The following is a 16,056-nucleotide window of genomic DNA, read 5'->3' as shown; positions in this document are numbered from 1 at the left end:
GAAAAAATCCAGTTCAACCACAGCATCCGTTTATGGTTGTGTAGTCACATTTGATTAAGATGCTTTTGCTATCACTGCATTCCTCAGGTGACATTACAAAAAAATTGTCAAAGAAAAGGCAAAAAGCACCTTGAGGGGATCAGTATTTTCGCCCTTTTTTAAATATTACTATCAAAAACTCCAGATATCAGCATTGTGACAGATGTACGTAAGAGTATTTCTATGTAATGCATTCCGATGAATAGAACATAGAGGTTAAATTCTAATTTTGCCTTGAAAAATTCGGAAAAACACAAGATAAAGACTACAATCGGAAAGCCTACCACAATTATTTAGGGCAACCGAACACCCAAGGCACCCAGCTAAGTGGGCTTTGCATGAGCTACCATGAAGTGGCTCGCTGCTAGTAATAACTAGCAAGAATCAGTTGTAGTAGATAGCAAAAGAAGATGTGGAGCGCTGATGTTTTTAGGGTAGTTTTCATTTTTTGGTTAGTTTTTTTGCATGTTTTTTACATCGTTAACGTGTCGCCTGACACTTTGCTGGTTGATGTAATGTCCAACATGAAAATGTTGAATTGTCTTTCATCCACTTCAGAATTCAGACTTCCGCGTTGCACTAAATCATTTTTTTTAGTTTTACTCCCATTTACTGTACCACTCAAATTAATGATAGTCTTTAAATCTGTTTTGCCAAAGGGGCAGCTCTTTCTTTTTTTCCACTGGATTCTGAATTAATTTGAATCCAATTGTCTTTATTGTCATTGATTACAATGTAGAAAACATTGTATGCAACGAGATTAGATATGACACTCCAGGGTAAACATAAACGTAATAAAGACTTTGTTGAGCAGCGATGTCAAACTCAATTGCACAAGGGGCCAAAATTCAAAACACACTTAAGGTCGCGGGCCAACCAGGATAAACATTTATTGAACACACTTAAGCTGAATGTTTTTGGAACATAAATATGAATAAAAACAGAAGAGAATATTAAATTTAAACCTTAAATCACTTATACAGTATTTATTATTTTGCTGTAAATAAAAAGATCTTGTTAAATTATAGGTGGCAAGGTGCCCAACTTGTTTGGGTGTTTGGGCAATTGGGTTGGCCATGGTCCCAAAAATTTTGTGTGTGTGTTTTTTTTTTTTTGCTATTTTCTTCCCTTTTATTTTCTTTGTTATTGTATGTGTTTGTCTTGCAACCTTGTCAACCCTCTTGAGGAATATGACCAAGGTAGATAGACGGATAGAACTTAACTTAAACAACTTAACATCAAAAACCCATTCAAACTCCTTTGCTCCTATGTCAATGTATATATTAAAAAAAAACTTAAATATCCCAAAAGATTTTGCTCTCCTTAATACATCTCAAAAGTAGAAATGTGAAAATGCTACACAAATTATTTTGTAAAAACGTCACAACATTCTGAGAACAGGGAGCCTGATGAGCTTACCTTTGGCGCAGACGGAGTAGGCGAGAGATGGGAGGGAGTGCTTGCACTTTTTGCATAGCTCCACCATCCCTCCCACTCACCCAATCAAATAACATTAAGTTCTCTTCCGTTGTTTTGACGTATTTACAATTCGTTCTGTGGATTCATCAAAAGTATCTGAACACTGAACACAGATTATATAGTGAGCTTTTATATAAAGCATTCTTTAGCGCTGTGCAGCCAAAACTTTTTTTTTGTGTGACACCTTGACTGTAAATTGTAGTGAAAACCTGTCCTATATATTCGGAAATGTACTGCTTTGTAATTCAGTTTTGGATTGGCTTTGCGTGTATCTGACCAGGATCAATGTCTCAAATTTTGAACGAGATGGAGAAAATTTGCATGCAATCAAATTTGTCACTGAGCCACAGGTACTCATAGAAAGAGCCATATATGGCTCGCGAGCCATAGGTTACCGACCCCTGGTATATAGTATAGTATAAGGAATAGGTACAGTGACTAAAACGTCAGAATATGATGTCCAGGGATGAGACGGCGTTGTTTATATTGACGGGCCATTAATAACAATCATGTAAAATGGTCTTGCGGGCCGGATATGATTACACGGCGGGCCGGACGTGGCCCGAGGGCTGGGAGTTTGACACATGTGTGGTAGAGTAAAACTATATGAAAATAAAATATTGGATAAAAAAATTAAAAATAATCAAACATAGTGCTTAGAGACTGGCCTAAGTTATAATAGTACCTCAATGATTGGGAATGAAATAGAATAGTGTATTGTATGTCCACAAGAGGGTGCCGATTTAGTTTGTAAATGAGTCAGGTCTGTCCAATCACCCCACCTCTGTCCCTAATTAGCCTCACCCTTCATGAGGACATTTTGTTTTATGATTCAGACAGTTTTGGTGTTTTGACTGCTACTTTATTGAGAATTTTTGTGATTAAATACAATCATTTTTTTGAGTACAGACGCTGCCCTACTTACGAACGAGATTCCGAACGATCGTTCGTAAGTTGAATTTGTTCGTAAGTTGCTTCAGTGAAATATTTTGTATGTTTAAGGTATATATCAGTATGTTTAAGGCTGAAAAATAAACATTTCACAAAATACTACGCTCTATAGAGATAAATAAAGTGAGGTTTAACTTACTTTTGGACTTTAGGATTTAGGCGACCTCCTCCTCCGTGGGAAAAAGTGGCAGAAAAAAAGCGAGCCAATCATTTTCTCGACCACATCAAGCTTTCTTATTCCACTTTCATTTCAAAAGAAACGGCTCTCTTCTTCTTTTACACTTTACACAAACCATATTAAACAATAAATGCACATTAAACAATAAAAATGTCAAAGTTCTTAGCAATATGGACATACAGTATAGAATATTTCCACACAAACTAGGAAGAGGAAGCGGATTTCTTCTTCGGGGTGGATGCTGGTTGACCTCGCACAACACTAACACACGCCAGTAGCAATGGAAAGAAGCACTCCAGTAATTTCCTGTACTCTGAAAAAGGCGCACACAATACAAAATCTAGCTTACAGCAATTCCTGGATATTTTTCGACATCATGAAAACAATTATCGTATCGATCGTTTTTTGTAAGTCGAGTGGTCGTAAGTAGGGGAGCGTCTGTACTGCGAGCTTCCTGCTTCCTGCGTTTTGGTCAATCGAAAACCACAACACTGTAACGATGGAGCAATGAAAAATGTGCAATAAAATTTGGCAGCAGCAAAAAAAAACATGCAAATTATGTTTTCACATTTGTCGCTCATTCTCCTCTTTCGTTTGTTTACGCATCATTGTGAATGCTTCTGGATGACGCCTTCTCATTTTGTGTATAGGTACACATAAAAACACCCAGTAAAAGCTTTTACGTACCCAACGCGACCACTCCATTGGTTTTCATCATATATGATAAATGCTGTTCTAAGTGCACGCATGACATCCTTGAAGCCCTCTTGGTTATTTCCTCCGCATTACTCGGTTCAAGTCTTCTCATTTCGGTGCCATTGAGGTGATGCTCTGAACTCACTTCTACTTATCTCCCTTTGTATCTCGCAGATTTTAGGGCTCGAAGTCTCTTAAAGAGGAGGAATAGATTGCATGTGCAGTTAAAAAACAGCAATTGTACTTTCAGCTTGATTTGCTGTCCAAGTTGGCACTCGGGATGCAAAAATTTACAGTCGGTATTCAGTAAGGAGATAAGCGCTATGAAGCTTATTGTTAAATATTACAATCTGGAGATTTTCTGACATCTGATCACAGCTGACCCAAGAATACCCTCCATGTTACAGCAAAATATGCACAATTTGCAAACGGTATTCTATGATAAGCCGGTGGAGAAAATGCCAAGGATTTTCTCGCTATTGAAAACAGTTAATCCTCTGTGGATGGATATGTAAATATGACCAAGACTGGAACACTCATCTTGTTGAGAATAAACCAATATCCATGTTGTTTGCAAAAAAGAGCCAGCAAGAGCAGCTAGGAATCAGTCCTGTCCTTCATGCTTTTCATAACCGGCTAATCTATGCTCTTAGCATGCATGTCATTCAGGAGAGCAGGACATGAATGTGCAGTCCACCCTTTTCAGGTTTTAAATGGATGCACTCCGTAGGGATAAATGTGAATATGTTTCGCTTTAGAGATCACAACTGTTTTTAAGTCATAGTCGAAGATTAGGAGTGAATCTGGCCTTGTTTTGTCCATTATTAAGTTGATAGTGGAGTTTTGACAACCATCTTTTAATTTGTATAGAATACATAAAAATATCTATGAAAGTTTTGAAAAATTATTAAGATATGCATGAGTCTCAAAAGAAAAGTAATCACTGCTCTGAGGTGTTGGGCATTTACCTTGAAAAAGGTCATTCAGATTCAGATTCAGATTCAGATCTACTTTATTGTCATTCTAGTACACGTGTATACAGAACGAAATGTCGATGCATCTGACCCCCACAGTTTCCTTGAATGTACAGATATAAATAATGTTGTATTGTATTTTGGCTACGTATAGTATTTTACCATAGTTCCGATAGTGCAAGAAGAGTAGCTAACCAGATGCGCAAAATGGGCAGTCAGGTTAACAAGTCAGGTACACAGTAACATTAACACTGTAACAATAACGCTGTAATTACAATAGTGCAGAGAGCAATGTGCAGGAGTGGCAAGCTATAAAAAAAACTGCCAGTAGTGCAAAAGTCAGATTAGCAGCCGTTTAGATTTAAGTTAACTATATGTTAGATTGACCATTAGGTATAGTTACTCACTACTTCTTTCAAAAAGGAACTGAGTTGAATTACTCTGTCGTGAAACTAACTAGTTACCAAGTGTGAGTTCCCCCACTACCACGGGAACCATGCTGGCTTTGAATTTTCACATCTGTTCCACCTTTCAACCCTTAGTGTTTCTCCAGTTGTTTGTGTTTTTTCTTCTTGATTTCTGGTTCAGCTGGGATCGGCTCATCTCTTATCAACACCCTCTTTTGCCCTTTGTCCACCACCATGTCCATTGATTAGCCAGGAGCTTCTTGTCAGTCTGGAAGCTGAAGTCCCACAGTATCTTGGCTACTATCGCAGCTATGTTTGTTTCTGTCTGTCTCTGTCTGTCGGTCTGTTGGTCTGTTGTTCTGTCGGTCTGTCGGTCTGTCGGTCTGACGGTCTGTTGGTTTCGATCACTCTCTCTACTAAAGGACGCCAGGTTATATTTTTACTCTCGTGCAAACAACTGTGACGTCATATAAAGCTGTTAACAGTCCAATAACTGTAAGCTCAATAATTATTGGTATTTCGGAGCCCAATTGCTCACAAATAATATGTACAAATTCGAGTATTCTTCGGGCTTGGTCGGTCACATTTTTCACAGTTTTTAATACATATACAGTAGATATATATATTTTATATATATATATATATATATATATATATATATATATATATATATATATATATATATATATATATATATATATATATATATATAATCAAGGTTATTCTCACCCCAAATCTGGTGTTAATCTCAATTAAAACATTGATTTGGATTTTTTAAATGCATGTATTTAGACATATATTTAAAAAATAAAAATGCATTTTTGAGATTTTGACACATTACATGTTATTGAGAAAAGGAAATAAGACAAGCTATCTTTGGGCAGTGGGCAGAGGACACCCTGAACTGGTTGCCAGGGCACACAGGGACAGACAACTCACTCGCTCATCCACACCTAGGGACATTTTGGACCGACCAATTCACCTGAAATGCATGTTCTTGGAATGTGGGAGGAAACTGTAGTGCCCGGCAGAAACCTACGCATGCACGGGGAGAACATGCAAACTCCTCACAGGAAGGGTTGATCTCATGACCTCAGAACTGTGCCGCACACGCGCTAACCACTACGCAGCCATACTGCCCTTGATTCTTATAACCATGTTTATATTGTTAAAGACACAAAAAAGATACATGAATATACTTAAACAATAAATTTATAACATCAATAATAGTTTGAGACAATGATCGTGGTGTACTATTCTGAGGCAAGCCCTTTTTGCCTTAGTGGTTAGTACATTTGCCTAATACGCAAAACATCCGCGGTTCGAGACCGGATGGAAATATTTGTTGAAATTATCAGACAACCACTTAACTAGCACTAAGTAAAGATGTAAATTATCTATTTACCAAGTGTTTTTTCTTGTTTCCTTGTGCTAATATCCTCTTTTACTTCATCCTTCAGGCAGACGCGTGAGCAGCAAACGCCACCAGATTTTTTTTACTTCTCCGACTTTGAGAGACACAACGCAGAGGTTGCCGCATTCCACCTGGACAGGTGAGTCTGAGTCTCGCTCGTTGTTCTTAGATTGTCTGTGACTGAATGACACTTCTTTTTGGAGGTTAGTGCCCATTCAGCGGGCGTCGACAGCGGAAGAGTCAGAAGTGAGGTGCAATGTTAATCGACTTAAAATGCTGAATATTTGAATGGGATTTGTGAACATGAGGGATTAGATGAGCACACTGAGTGCAGGGATCATCTCGTCATAATCGCTGTTGAATTTGTGGATTTGAATATTATCCCTTTACGTGACAAGGTAAGACGACAGAAAGAAGAGAATCATTAGCCTATAGAACAGGGGCCGGGAACCTTTTTGACCCAAAGAGCCATTAAAGCAATTTTTTTTTTTTTTTTTTTTTTTTAGAGAGCCATACAAGACAAAGACAAAATTCATAAAAATGCCCAACCTGCTCTCTAGAGAAAAGCAAATTCTTTAGCACATGTTATTTCACCGTGAAAAAATGATAACGCCAGAGCCTGTCTCCTATATCAATATAATGTACCACTTAAAATTTGTCTCCCTACCGCAGTTAAAAGTGATGAGGTTCGTTTTGCCTGGCACTTTTGTCCTAAATTTAAAAAAAAAACAAGGTGCGAGCAAAGTTATTTTGTAAAAATGTCACAAAATACTGCAAACAAGTATACTACCCTTTGGTGCAGACGGCGTTGGGCAAGGGGAAGAAGGAGTGGAAGCACTGCGTGTATAGCTACACCCATTGCTACCGCTTACCCGATCAATCTGGGTGTTTTCCTGGAGTTTGGGGGTGTTTACAGTTGGTTTTCTCAAGAGGTGTTTCATGTTCTTCCAAAATGTAGTTAAAACTGCCCTAAATTTACTGGACCGAACCCTATGTTGTCTCAGTTTCAAATGTACCATTACAGTTCAAATTTGCGCAATTTCCATTTTATCTACTCATTAAAAGATCCACATATGGTTCGCAAGCCATAGTTTTCCGACCCCTGCTATAGGATAAATTCCTGCTTTTCACATCATTTCATTTATAAAGAAAAGTATCGCGTCAGCTATGCCTATAAAAATAAATTATTGATACTTTGTGCTTTTTTTGGGACTTGGAAACTCCTTGAATGTCAAAACAGAGCTAGTATGACTCCAAATGTTAGCTGATATTTCAATCTGTTTGAAGTCCTGAGGTTTCTTTCATGGACACACAAGGGCCGATACACAATGGTTAAGACAGGTGGTCCTTTGTCCCAAAAAGTCGACATGACGGTGCAGATTGCGGCTCCTGAATGCCGTCCTCTGTCAGATTTGGTTTCGTCAACTCTACTCGGATCAGCACGTCAGCTGGCATGTGTGCGTTTGAGTGCTAGCATGTGTGTGCTAAGCGTGTGTGTGTGTGTGTGTGTGTGTGTGTGTGTGTGTGTGTGTGTGTGTGTGTGTGTGTGTGTGTGTGTGTGTGTGTGCGCGTGTCTGCTCCCACGAGGCTTACTCTCAAATGGGTCACTTAGAAAAGTAAACAAGAGTGCGTGTTCTTTTATTTGAACAAAAACACAAGAAAGGACACGCACAGTGAAGATAAATTGCTTTTGCGTTACATCAATTGAGTAGAAGTCAATATTAAAGTGACAATTAGACCCTTAATTTAAAAAAATATTTTTGGGTAGAATGTATTAAAATATCTGTTTTAATCCATATTTTTTTTTTTTTAAATTTTAGTAGTAATTGCTGGGGCGGCAGAGCAGATGATTGGTTAGTGCGTCAGCCCCACGGTGCAGCAGTGCAGAGTTCAATACCAGCTACCGGCCTCACTGTGCAGAGTTTGCCCGTGCCTGTGTGGGTTTCCTTCACTCCGGTTTCCTCTCACATTCCAAATACATGCATGCCAAGTTGATTGATGGGTCAAAACTGTCCCTGTGCGTGAATAAACGGGTGAATTGTCTGTCTCTTTGAGCCCTGCGAGTGACTGGCAACTAGTTCAGGGTGTCCTCTGCCCAATGCCTGAAGATTGCTCGAAAAGGTTTTATTGAGATTAAAGAAAAAAAGAAAAAAATTAAAAATGCTTAAATGAGCACTATTTTTGTAAACATAAAAAACATATATTTTTTAAAAAATTGAAAAATTATTATTTCACTTTGATAGAGAAAAATTGTAAACATTACATTTATTACGAAGTGATGAGGATTATTTAGCACCTCCTAATGGTAAAAAAAAATCTTCATTCGCCAAAAAAAAACAATATTGATTCAAATAAAAATCAAAAATACATGAACTATCATAAGAACATGCATAATTTTGAATATTAGTACATTCAGAAATTTGAATTCACTTTACCTAACATGGGGCCCAACTAGTGGCAGCTGACATGATTGTCCGATATTTTGTTGCCAAAGGTACCAGAAAACCTCAAACAGGTTGGGCAAAAAATGAGTTAAGAGATGGTGCGTTTTGGTCATTTTTATCATCTGTAGTTTGTATTCTTCCTTGCACTTTTCAGCCCACGTTTTTGGTTGCACTACACTGCACAGTGACATCTATTGGTCAACTAATACAATGTCCCTTTAGAGAAGAAATCTGCTTGACGTTTGCCTCTTCTAACTTCACTTTGGTTTTTTTTTTGTTCACAGGGTCTTGGACTTCCGGAGAGTCCCTCCTGTGGCTGGGCGGCTGGTCAATATGACTCGAGAGATCCGAGACGTCACGCGTGATAAAAAATTATGGAGGACATTCTTCATCTCGCCTGGTAGGAAAAGCAGCAGCCTGAAATAAAACGTGATGGTCCATGCAAAGTCCCACCACAGTGAGGCGCTGTTTAACAGCACAAACATAAGAAAAAGTTTGCTGTAGCACAAATAGAGTCGAATACACTCTAGAGTTGAAAAAAAATGATTGTGTGTCGGTGGCATACAGTGTAGAAGTCACTTAGGAGAGAGAGATTTTTTCATTCCAGTATTTTTGTGATCTCGTTACAGCCAACAACGTGTGCTTCTACGGCGAATGCTCGTACTACTGCTCCACCGAGCACGCTCTGTGCGGCAAACCGGATCAGCTAGAGGGCTCCCTGGCTGCCTTCTTGCCTGACCTCAACTTGGCCAAACGCAAGACATGGAGGAACCCCTGGAGACGCTCCTACCACAAACGCAAGAAGGCAGAGTCAGTACAACACTTTATTGCTTCCTCATATTCTTTTCCTCTTTATTTTTTATGACCACCATTGTTTACAATGTGAGCAGGTGGGAGGTGGATCCAGATTACTGCGACGAGGTGAAGCAAACGCCTCCATACGACCGCGGTACACGACTCCTGGACGTTATGGACATGACCATCTTTGACTTCCTGATGGGTACGAGCCATGTCAGACTTTTGTTAACTTGGCTTCAACATTTCATAAGCAACGTTTCGAGAAGAATGTCAAATAATTGACATTGCTTCAAAGAAGTTGATTCTGCTGTTAAAAATGTCGGAAAAAAATTGTTAAAACGTCATATTGTCAGATATAACGAAATTGTTAATATGATTAAATGCTGTTAAAATTGTCGAGAAAAATTGTTCAAACCTCACATTGTTTATTTGCTGTTAGTAGTGTCAATAAAATTGTTCAAACCAAAAAGAATATTACTTTGTGACATCATGAAAATTAATTTAAGTGTGTCCCCTTTTGATGAGTCGATGTTTGGGTTTGCAGGTAATATGGATCGACATCACTACGAAACGTTCGAGAAGTTTGGAAATGACACATTTATTATTCACCTTGACAATGGAAGAGGGTAATGTTGTCTCCTTCACAAGATGAATTGGGTTGCTTTGCATGGACTGAGCGTTGATGGTCTACCACTATTGGATACATTTTAAAGATGTCCTTATTATTAGTAGTATTACTGTCATTATTACTAATGTTATAATTATTATTGTTATTATTATTAGTAGTAGTAGTAGTAGTCATAGTAGTAGTAGTAGTAGTAGTGGTAGTATCATTATTATTATCATCATAATCATCATTATTATCATAATTTTGTGTGGAGTTTTGTGTTTTCCTTTTTACTTGCAGTACCTTTTCCCAGCAACTCCGTTTTTATTTCAGGTGTCCAAAGTTAAAAAATCACAAAAATTGGAAACACTTTTAGTATTATACTGTAAAACGCAATCAGGACTCAATCAAACACAAGTCCAAAGACTGAGTCAATGTGGCACGCAATGACATTACAGGAAAAGGATAGCAACTCCTTGTTGATGTTTTGACCTCTGCCGTCCTCCCAATGTTTGAGAGAAACATGTTTACTATTAGGATGAAACATTTTAGCAATAAGTACAGTTGGGTTTAGATACATCTTTTAACTGTAAAAAATAATAAACATTTTAATTTATTTTAATAATTTCAATTATTTCAGTTTATCCAAAAAAAACTGGGTTTTTTTTGTAGTTTTTCTTCTTTTTTCATGTTTTGTCAATATTGGTCCAAACACAGAAAAGTAAGGTTCTGTCATGTCCTTCTTCTTCTTTTTTTTTTTTTTTTTGCTTATGTGTTGCTTTCTTAAAATGTTATCTGACTTTTTTATATTAACCTGCAGTGACTAGAGTGACTTTTTTGTCTTGTTGTCTTCAGGTTCGGGAAACACTCCCACGATGAGATGTCCATCTTGGTCCCACTTAGTCAGTGCTGCAAGTCAGTAGACCATAAACTTTTTTCTGCTGGATTTGAGATCTTGAAACTAAAAGGATGTGCTCTTTTGTTGCCAGGGTTAAGAAGTCCACCTTCCTGCGTCTCCAACTGCTGGCCAAAGACGACTACCAGCTTAGCACCCTGATGAAGGAGTCCCTCCTCCGAGACCGCCTGTCCCCAGTCCTCATCCAGCCCCACCTACAGGCCCTGGACCGCCGGCTGGGCTTGGTGCTAAAGGTCCTTGCTGACTGTGTGGAAAGGGAAGGCTATGGCAACGTAGTGGAGAAAGACATGGACGAAGAGTCGCAGCTAGCTCGCAGGTAGTGAGCAAGAACTGGGCGACGCCGGATGCCGGACAAGTTGGACGAGTCCCGCTTTTCATATTAACCTGAATTCAGTGAATTCCAAGAGATGTTATCTGTGAGAGCGCGTCAGCACAAGGACCTGTGGGTGCAGCAACAAACTTTGCAAAATTTTGGTTGGCCAGGGTCGTTTTGTGCACATGTTTTATTCCTTCATTAAGTAATCAAATGTACACTTTTGGGGCAGATCCAGTAAATCATTGATATTTGCTACAGATGGGGCGGAGTCCTGTCACAATTACATAGGTAACTGACAAAAGAGAGTTTGAATTGCCTATTGATGCCGCAAGGAACAGCATGGAACATTTTTCAATCCCTCAAGGCCTGACCATGCTCCTTACCTCAAGTTGATTGACACTATGTGGCACTTCCTCTCCATTTCGGTCAACTTTTTTGCTTTTTGGTGGGTTCTGAAGCCAATTGCTGCACTCATAATCACTCCCTCATTCGTAATCATATCGGAAAGGGCGTTTGAGCGAGCGTGTATGTACATGTCCTTTTTATTTTTATATGTGCTCCAGGCGCTGCTGGGACTTTGTAAACGCTTTACTGCATCGGTAAGAAAAGTGTCTGTGTGCAAATAAGGCATTATGGCAGGTCAATAAACGTTTTTCTCTGACCAATTGCATCTTTGAGATCAGGAGCTGATAATTCCCACCCTCTCAATGATTCACTCTCTGAATTCTACATTGCTCACATAATTTACAGTCCACTGTCAAGAGTATATAGTATTTTTTATTCCATATCTATGTTCTTTCTTGTCATCTCTGTCATGTAAAAACAAACATCTCCAAAAATGGTTTCTGTTCATTATCAAAGTTGTCTGTCTATATTAGGGGTCGGCAACCTATGACTCCTGGCCAGCAGTGGCACGTGAGCGCACGGCAAAATGATTATTTTTTTTTAAGCGCATTTACCTGAAATGTAGACGTATTCAGTTGGGCGCCGTGTTTTTTAGAGGCTTTAGGTTAGCGCCTTTCTTCCTCTGCTTCATGTGTGAGCGTGTGTTCGCGTGTCGACTCGCAGAGGAGAGCTCCGCGTTTTAACCCAGCCAACGAGACACACGCGCGCGATAAATGAACGAACCATGATGGCTCCTTGAGCGAAAACATGTCGTTCTTTCCAGCCAGCGTGGACAGACGAATGAGGCTTTGTGCAAAAAATGACCGTGCTGTATTGTGAATTATGCCCCGAAAGCGTTGTACCGCTCACAGCAAGTGCTAAATGTCATTACGAGACGAAACATGACTATGAATTCAAGGATGAGTCTAACATGGCGGAGACATTAAAACGCGCAGTGTCCAGGTACGACAACCAAACACAGACGCTGAAGACCTTTGTCACTGCTAAAAATACCACCACTGAAGCAAGCTATCACATTGCAAAGCACAAAAAAACGATTTACTGATGGTGAATATTTTAAAGAAGCGTGTGTGTGTGTGCGTGTATGCACAATACATTTAGTAACTTAATTTGTTTAACAAAGCTGTTTAAGATTGCGCTGTAAAAAATAAAGACATGAAGCACATTATTCTTTTTTATTTTAAGTATTATTTTCTTCTTTATATACACTAATTATCTGCTTATGAGGTAGTACAGTGAAACATTTGACATAACTTAATTTTCAAACATTTTCAACAGACGGTGTGTCTCTGAACTTTTTTTTATGAAAAAAGTGTACCTTGGTTCAAAAATGGTTGAAAAACACTGAGTTATACGATTAAAATGTATATCAATGTTGTATATTTGGACTGGTGTAAAATTACAGCTCTGTTAGATATTAGAAAAGTGTTGTGCGACTCATTGATCTTTGTGTGGCACACTGATGTACAAGGACATTTGAAAGTGGCACTCCACACTGAAAAGGTTGCTGACCCCTGGTCTATATCTTAGAGTTGTTTAACGAGTTACTGTTTTCTAAATCAACATGCAATGTATCATTCTGTTACAAACATTTTGATCGGTTTTATAACACAAGTTCTGAACAAGATATGCTACAATATGTCGTTTATACAAGGAGAAAGAAAACAAACAAAAACTTTCAAATTTTTCAATTTTGTCCTTCACGGTGTACTGAATTTTCTCTAGGCGTAGCGTGTCTGTCAATTCCTTCGGCCACCTTATCCTTGTGGTCACCTCTTTTCCTTTCCAACACATTAATATGAGGGTTTTTTTTGGGCTGTGGCGAATCCATAGGAAAGAAGCTGTTGCTGCGCCACTGTTAATACATAAAATACTTTTGATTTTCCAAAGATTATAATAAGCGGTTCAGGTTCGATCTGCCTGCCAAATATTCTTGAGAAAAAAAATAAAAATATAAACCCAAATAACTGTAAGTTTATTACAAAGTGGGAAGCTGTGCAACAGGTCGGCTTCGAAAGCCTTGCAATTCTCACATATGGGAGAGATGTCAGGAAAGATACTATGTAGTCTTACTTTCGAGTAATGAATCCTTAAATTGAATTAGGCGGTGTCTAGCATTTAAGGAGCTCCAGGCTGGATCCCTATATATTATCAGTAATGGACTGCCCCAATTCACTCTCCCATTCATCCTTTATCTTAGACATGTTTTGCTGGGAAACCCCTTACAATTTGTCGCAAAGAAAAGTCATTGAGTGGTCACCTGCGCACAGCTTTAAACACCCATCCAGCTTATCAGGGGTTGCATTCTCGTATCCAGTCAGATGTTCCCTCACATAGTTTCTAATTTGAAAGTACCTGAATCTGTGAGTAATTGGTAGGTCATATTTTTCCCAAAGGTGTTCAAAGGATGCAAAAGAGCCCTCTATATAAAGGTCTACAATGTTACTAATACCCATTTCCTTCCAACCGTTAAAAAAGCCATCCATATTAGAGGGGGCAAATGACGGATATGATGCAATAGGTAAAATAAAAATCCTTCTTGACATTTTTTTTCCAATATTCGTTGTTGGGGAATAGTCAGGAACAATTTTTGGGAGAAAAGTGTTTTGCATATGACAGTGTACGTGTTACTTTTGGGCCAATAGTTTAATCTTAGGGGGTTGTCTTTTGCATTGAAAACAGGATTCTAACTGTATTTGGTTGCAATTGGATATAACAGGAAAGCTATGAAAAGCTTTGAATTGATATCAGGAATGCAGTAAACAGCACCCTCTAAAAATTCTATGTGTGGGGTTCATTGTCTATCCTCAGCGGTGATTATGTTGTAGAAATATACGTCACCATGTGTTCCTTTGATTGCATTACCTTTGAACTGTTATAAATACTGTTGTAAATACTCAATCCAAAGCATAATTTACACGAAAGATGATTTTGTCTTTGATCGTTTTACGCACACAAAAAAACCCTCAATTTTTTGTTACTTGCCTTATTTCAGATGCTTCAAGTAGAGGACATTGAGGGGTTCTTAGTGCTTTATTTAGAAAAAATGCAGTATGACATCACAACTAAATATTGATTCACATCCAACCCCAAACTGAAGACCAGTTTGTATGAATTACATAAATGACTTTATTATTATTTTGTTAATTATTATTGCGCTTAGATTTTTAATGTCACCTAAAACATTTGTCTTCACTGGTTAAATGTTGGCCTGGAGAAGGATGGGCAGCATCAGGCTGTACTTGCCCAAGACACACCACAGGTAAATGGTTACACTACGACCCTATTGGTTAAAGGATCCAAACAAGCGGACAAACAAATTATAGTTTAATGAGACATGCCCACAAATATTGAAGTTATTCCATCAGTTTGTGCCATTAGCCCAAATCAGTATTTATTAGTGATCCACAAAGATCATCATGGTTGTTCAGTGAGTGGTGCATTAACATGTAATCTTTTTTTTTTCAAATTCCAGAAAGCCGTGATCATGACAAGAGGGTGGGCTAAGATTTTTAGTCCTTTGTTTTATATAATTGTGAATACAAAAACGGACCTTCTTGCCCCAACAAGCGCTGCTGCACAGTGATTGGCTGTTTTACATGATTGACAGTATAAGTGCAAGCTGCACCGCTGGGGATAATCTAAGCCTGGTTGTTAGACTGGTCTGGGGCGGGCTAGGTGTAGAGAATAAATGACCATAGTAACTGGCCCATGCTAAAATAAACCTGCTTTCAAGCAACTGAGTTGAGGCTCTTTTCAACCAAAATAACAAACGTATCCAGACTTAATCCCTCATCTTGGTTTCATGTAATATCCCAAAGTGTGGTGTGTGGTGTCTCCTGCAGATCACTAAAACACAGTGTGGGTCGAATTAGGTGAAACAGTGTACCAGACCATATTTCTTCCAGACCCTTATCACCTTTTTAACCCCTGACCCATTTTCATGCCGAATGCATGTTGTGATAAGAGAATGCCCAATTATATTTTATGTTTGAAAATACATTTGTCGCTTTCAGAAATATAGTTACACACATTTTTGCCATAAAGGCTTCTCAAAAGATTATTTAAAAAAATAATCCACGATGCTTTTTTTGTAGCTTCTGCTGCTGTTTCTGCTGTCCGTGGTGCTGAAGAAGCTTGCACGTGTATTCCTAACATCATCCAGCAGGAAGCGCCACTGCATCGTGGTTTCTCCAGGAAATTGTTTCAACAAATTCCCTTACAGAAAGCAATCACCAGGTGGCAATATTTTCTACGTTGAATGTTTTACGAGGCTATCTATCTACCCTGGTCATATCCCTCGAGAGGGGTGACCGACAACAGGTCAAACACATACAAAAACAAAGAAAATAAAAAGGGAAAAAGTTGCAAAAACACACACAAAATTTTTGGGGACCACGGCCAACCCAAATGCCCAAACCCCCAAACAAAT

General features: G+C 38.6%; 1 protein-coding gene across 1 annotated transcript in view; it reads left to right on the top strand.

The window, feature by feature from the left end:
• fam20ca (FAM20C golgi associated secretory pathway kinase a) overlaps nucleotides 1-15,363 on the top strand; it is a 38,963-nt gene extending 23,600 nt beyond the window's left edge. Inside the window, exons 4-10 of the mRNA XM_088339173.1 lie at nucleotides 6,185-6,277; nucleotides 8,867-8,982; nucleotides 9,212-9,392; nucleotides 9,473-9,582; nucleotides 9,925-10,006; nucleotides 10,843-10,902; nucleotides 10,977-15,363. Of these exons, the coding sequence (XP_088195299.1) occupies nucleotides 6,185-6,277; nucleotides 8,867-8,982; nucleotides 9,212-9,392; nucleotides 9,473-9,582; nucleotides 9,925-10,006; nucleotides 10,843-10,902; nucleotides 10,977-11,223 (889 nt within the window). The 3' untranslated portion in view covers nucleotides 11,224-15,363. The remainder of the gene's footprint in view (nucleotides 1-6,184; nucleotides 6,278-8,866; nucleotides 8,983-9,211; nucleotides 9,393-9,472; nucleotides 9,583-9,924; nucleotides 10,007-10,842; nucleotides 10,903-10,976) is intronic.
• The last annotated feature ends 693 nt before the right edge of the window (nucleotides 15,364-16,056 follow it).

Source organism: Urocampus carinirostris, chromosome 1, assembly GCF_059441175.1.
Source record: "Urocampus carinirostris isolate Australia breed hairy pipefish chromosome 1, RoL_Ucar_1.0, whole genome shotgun sequence".
Classification (NCBI taxonomy): Eukaryota; Metazoa; Chordata; class Actinopteri; order Syngnathiformes; family Syngnathidae; genus Urocampus; species Urocampus carinirostris.
This window is presented reverse-complemented; position numbering and strand designations above follow the sequence as displayed.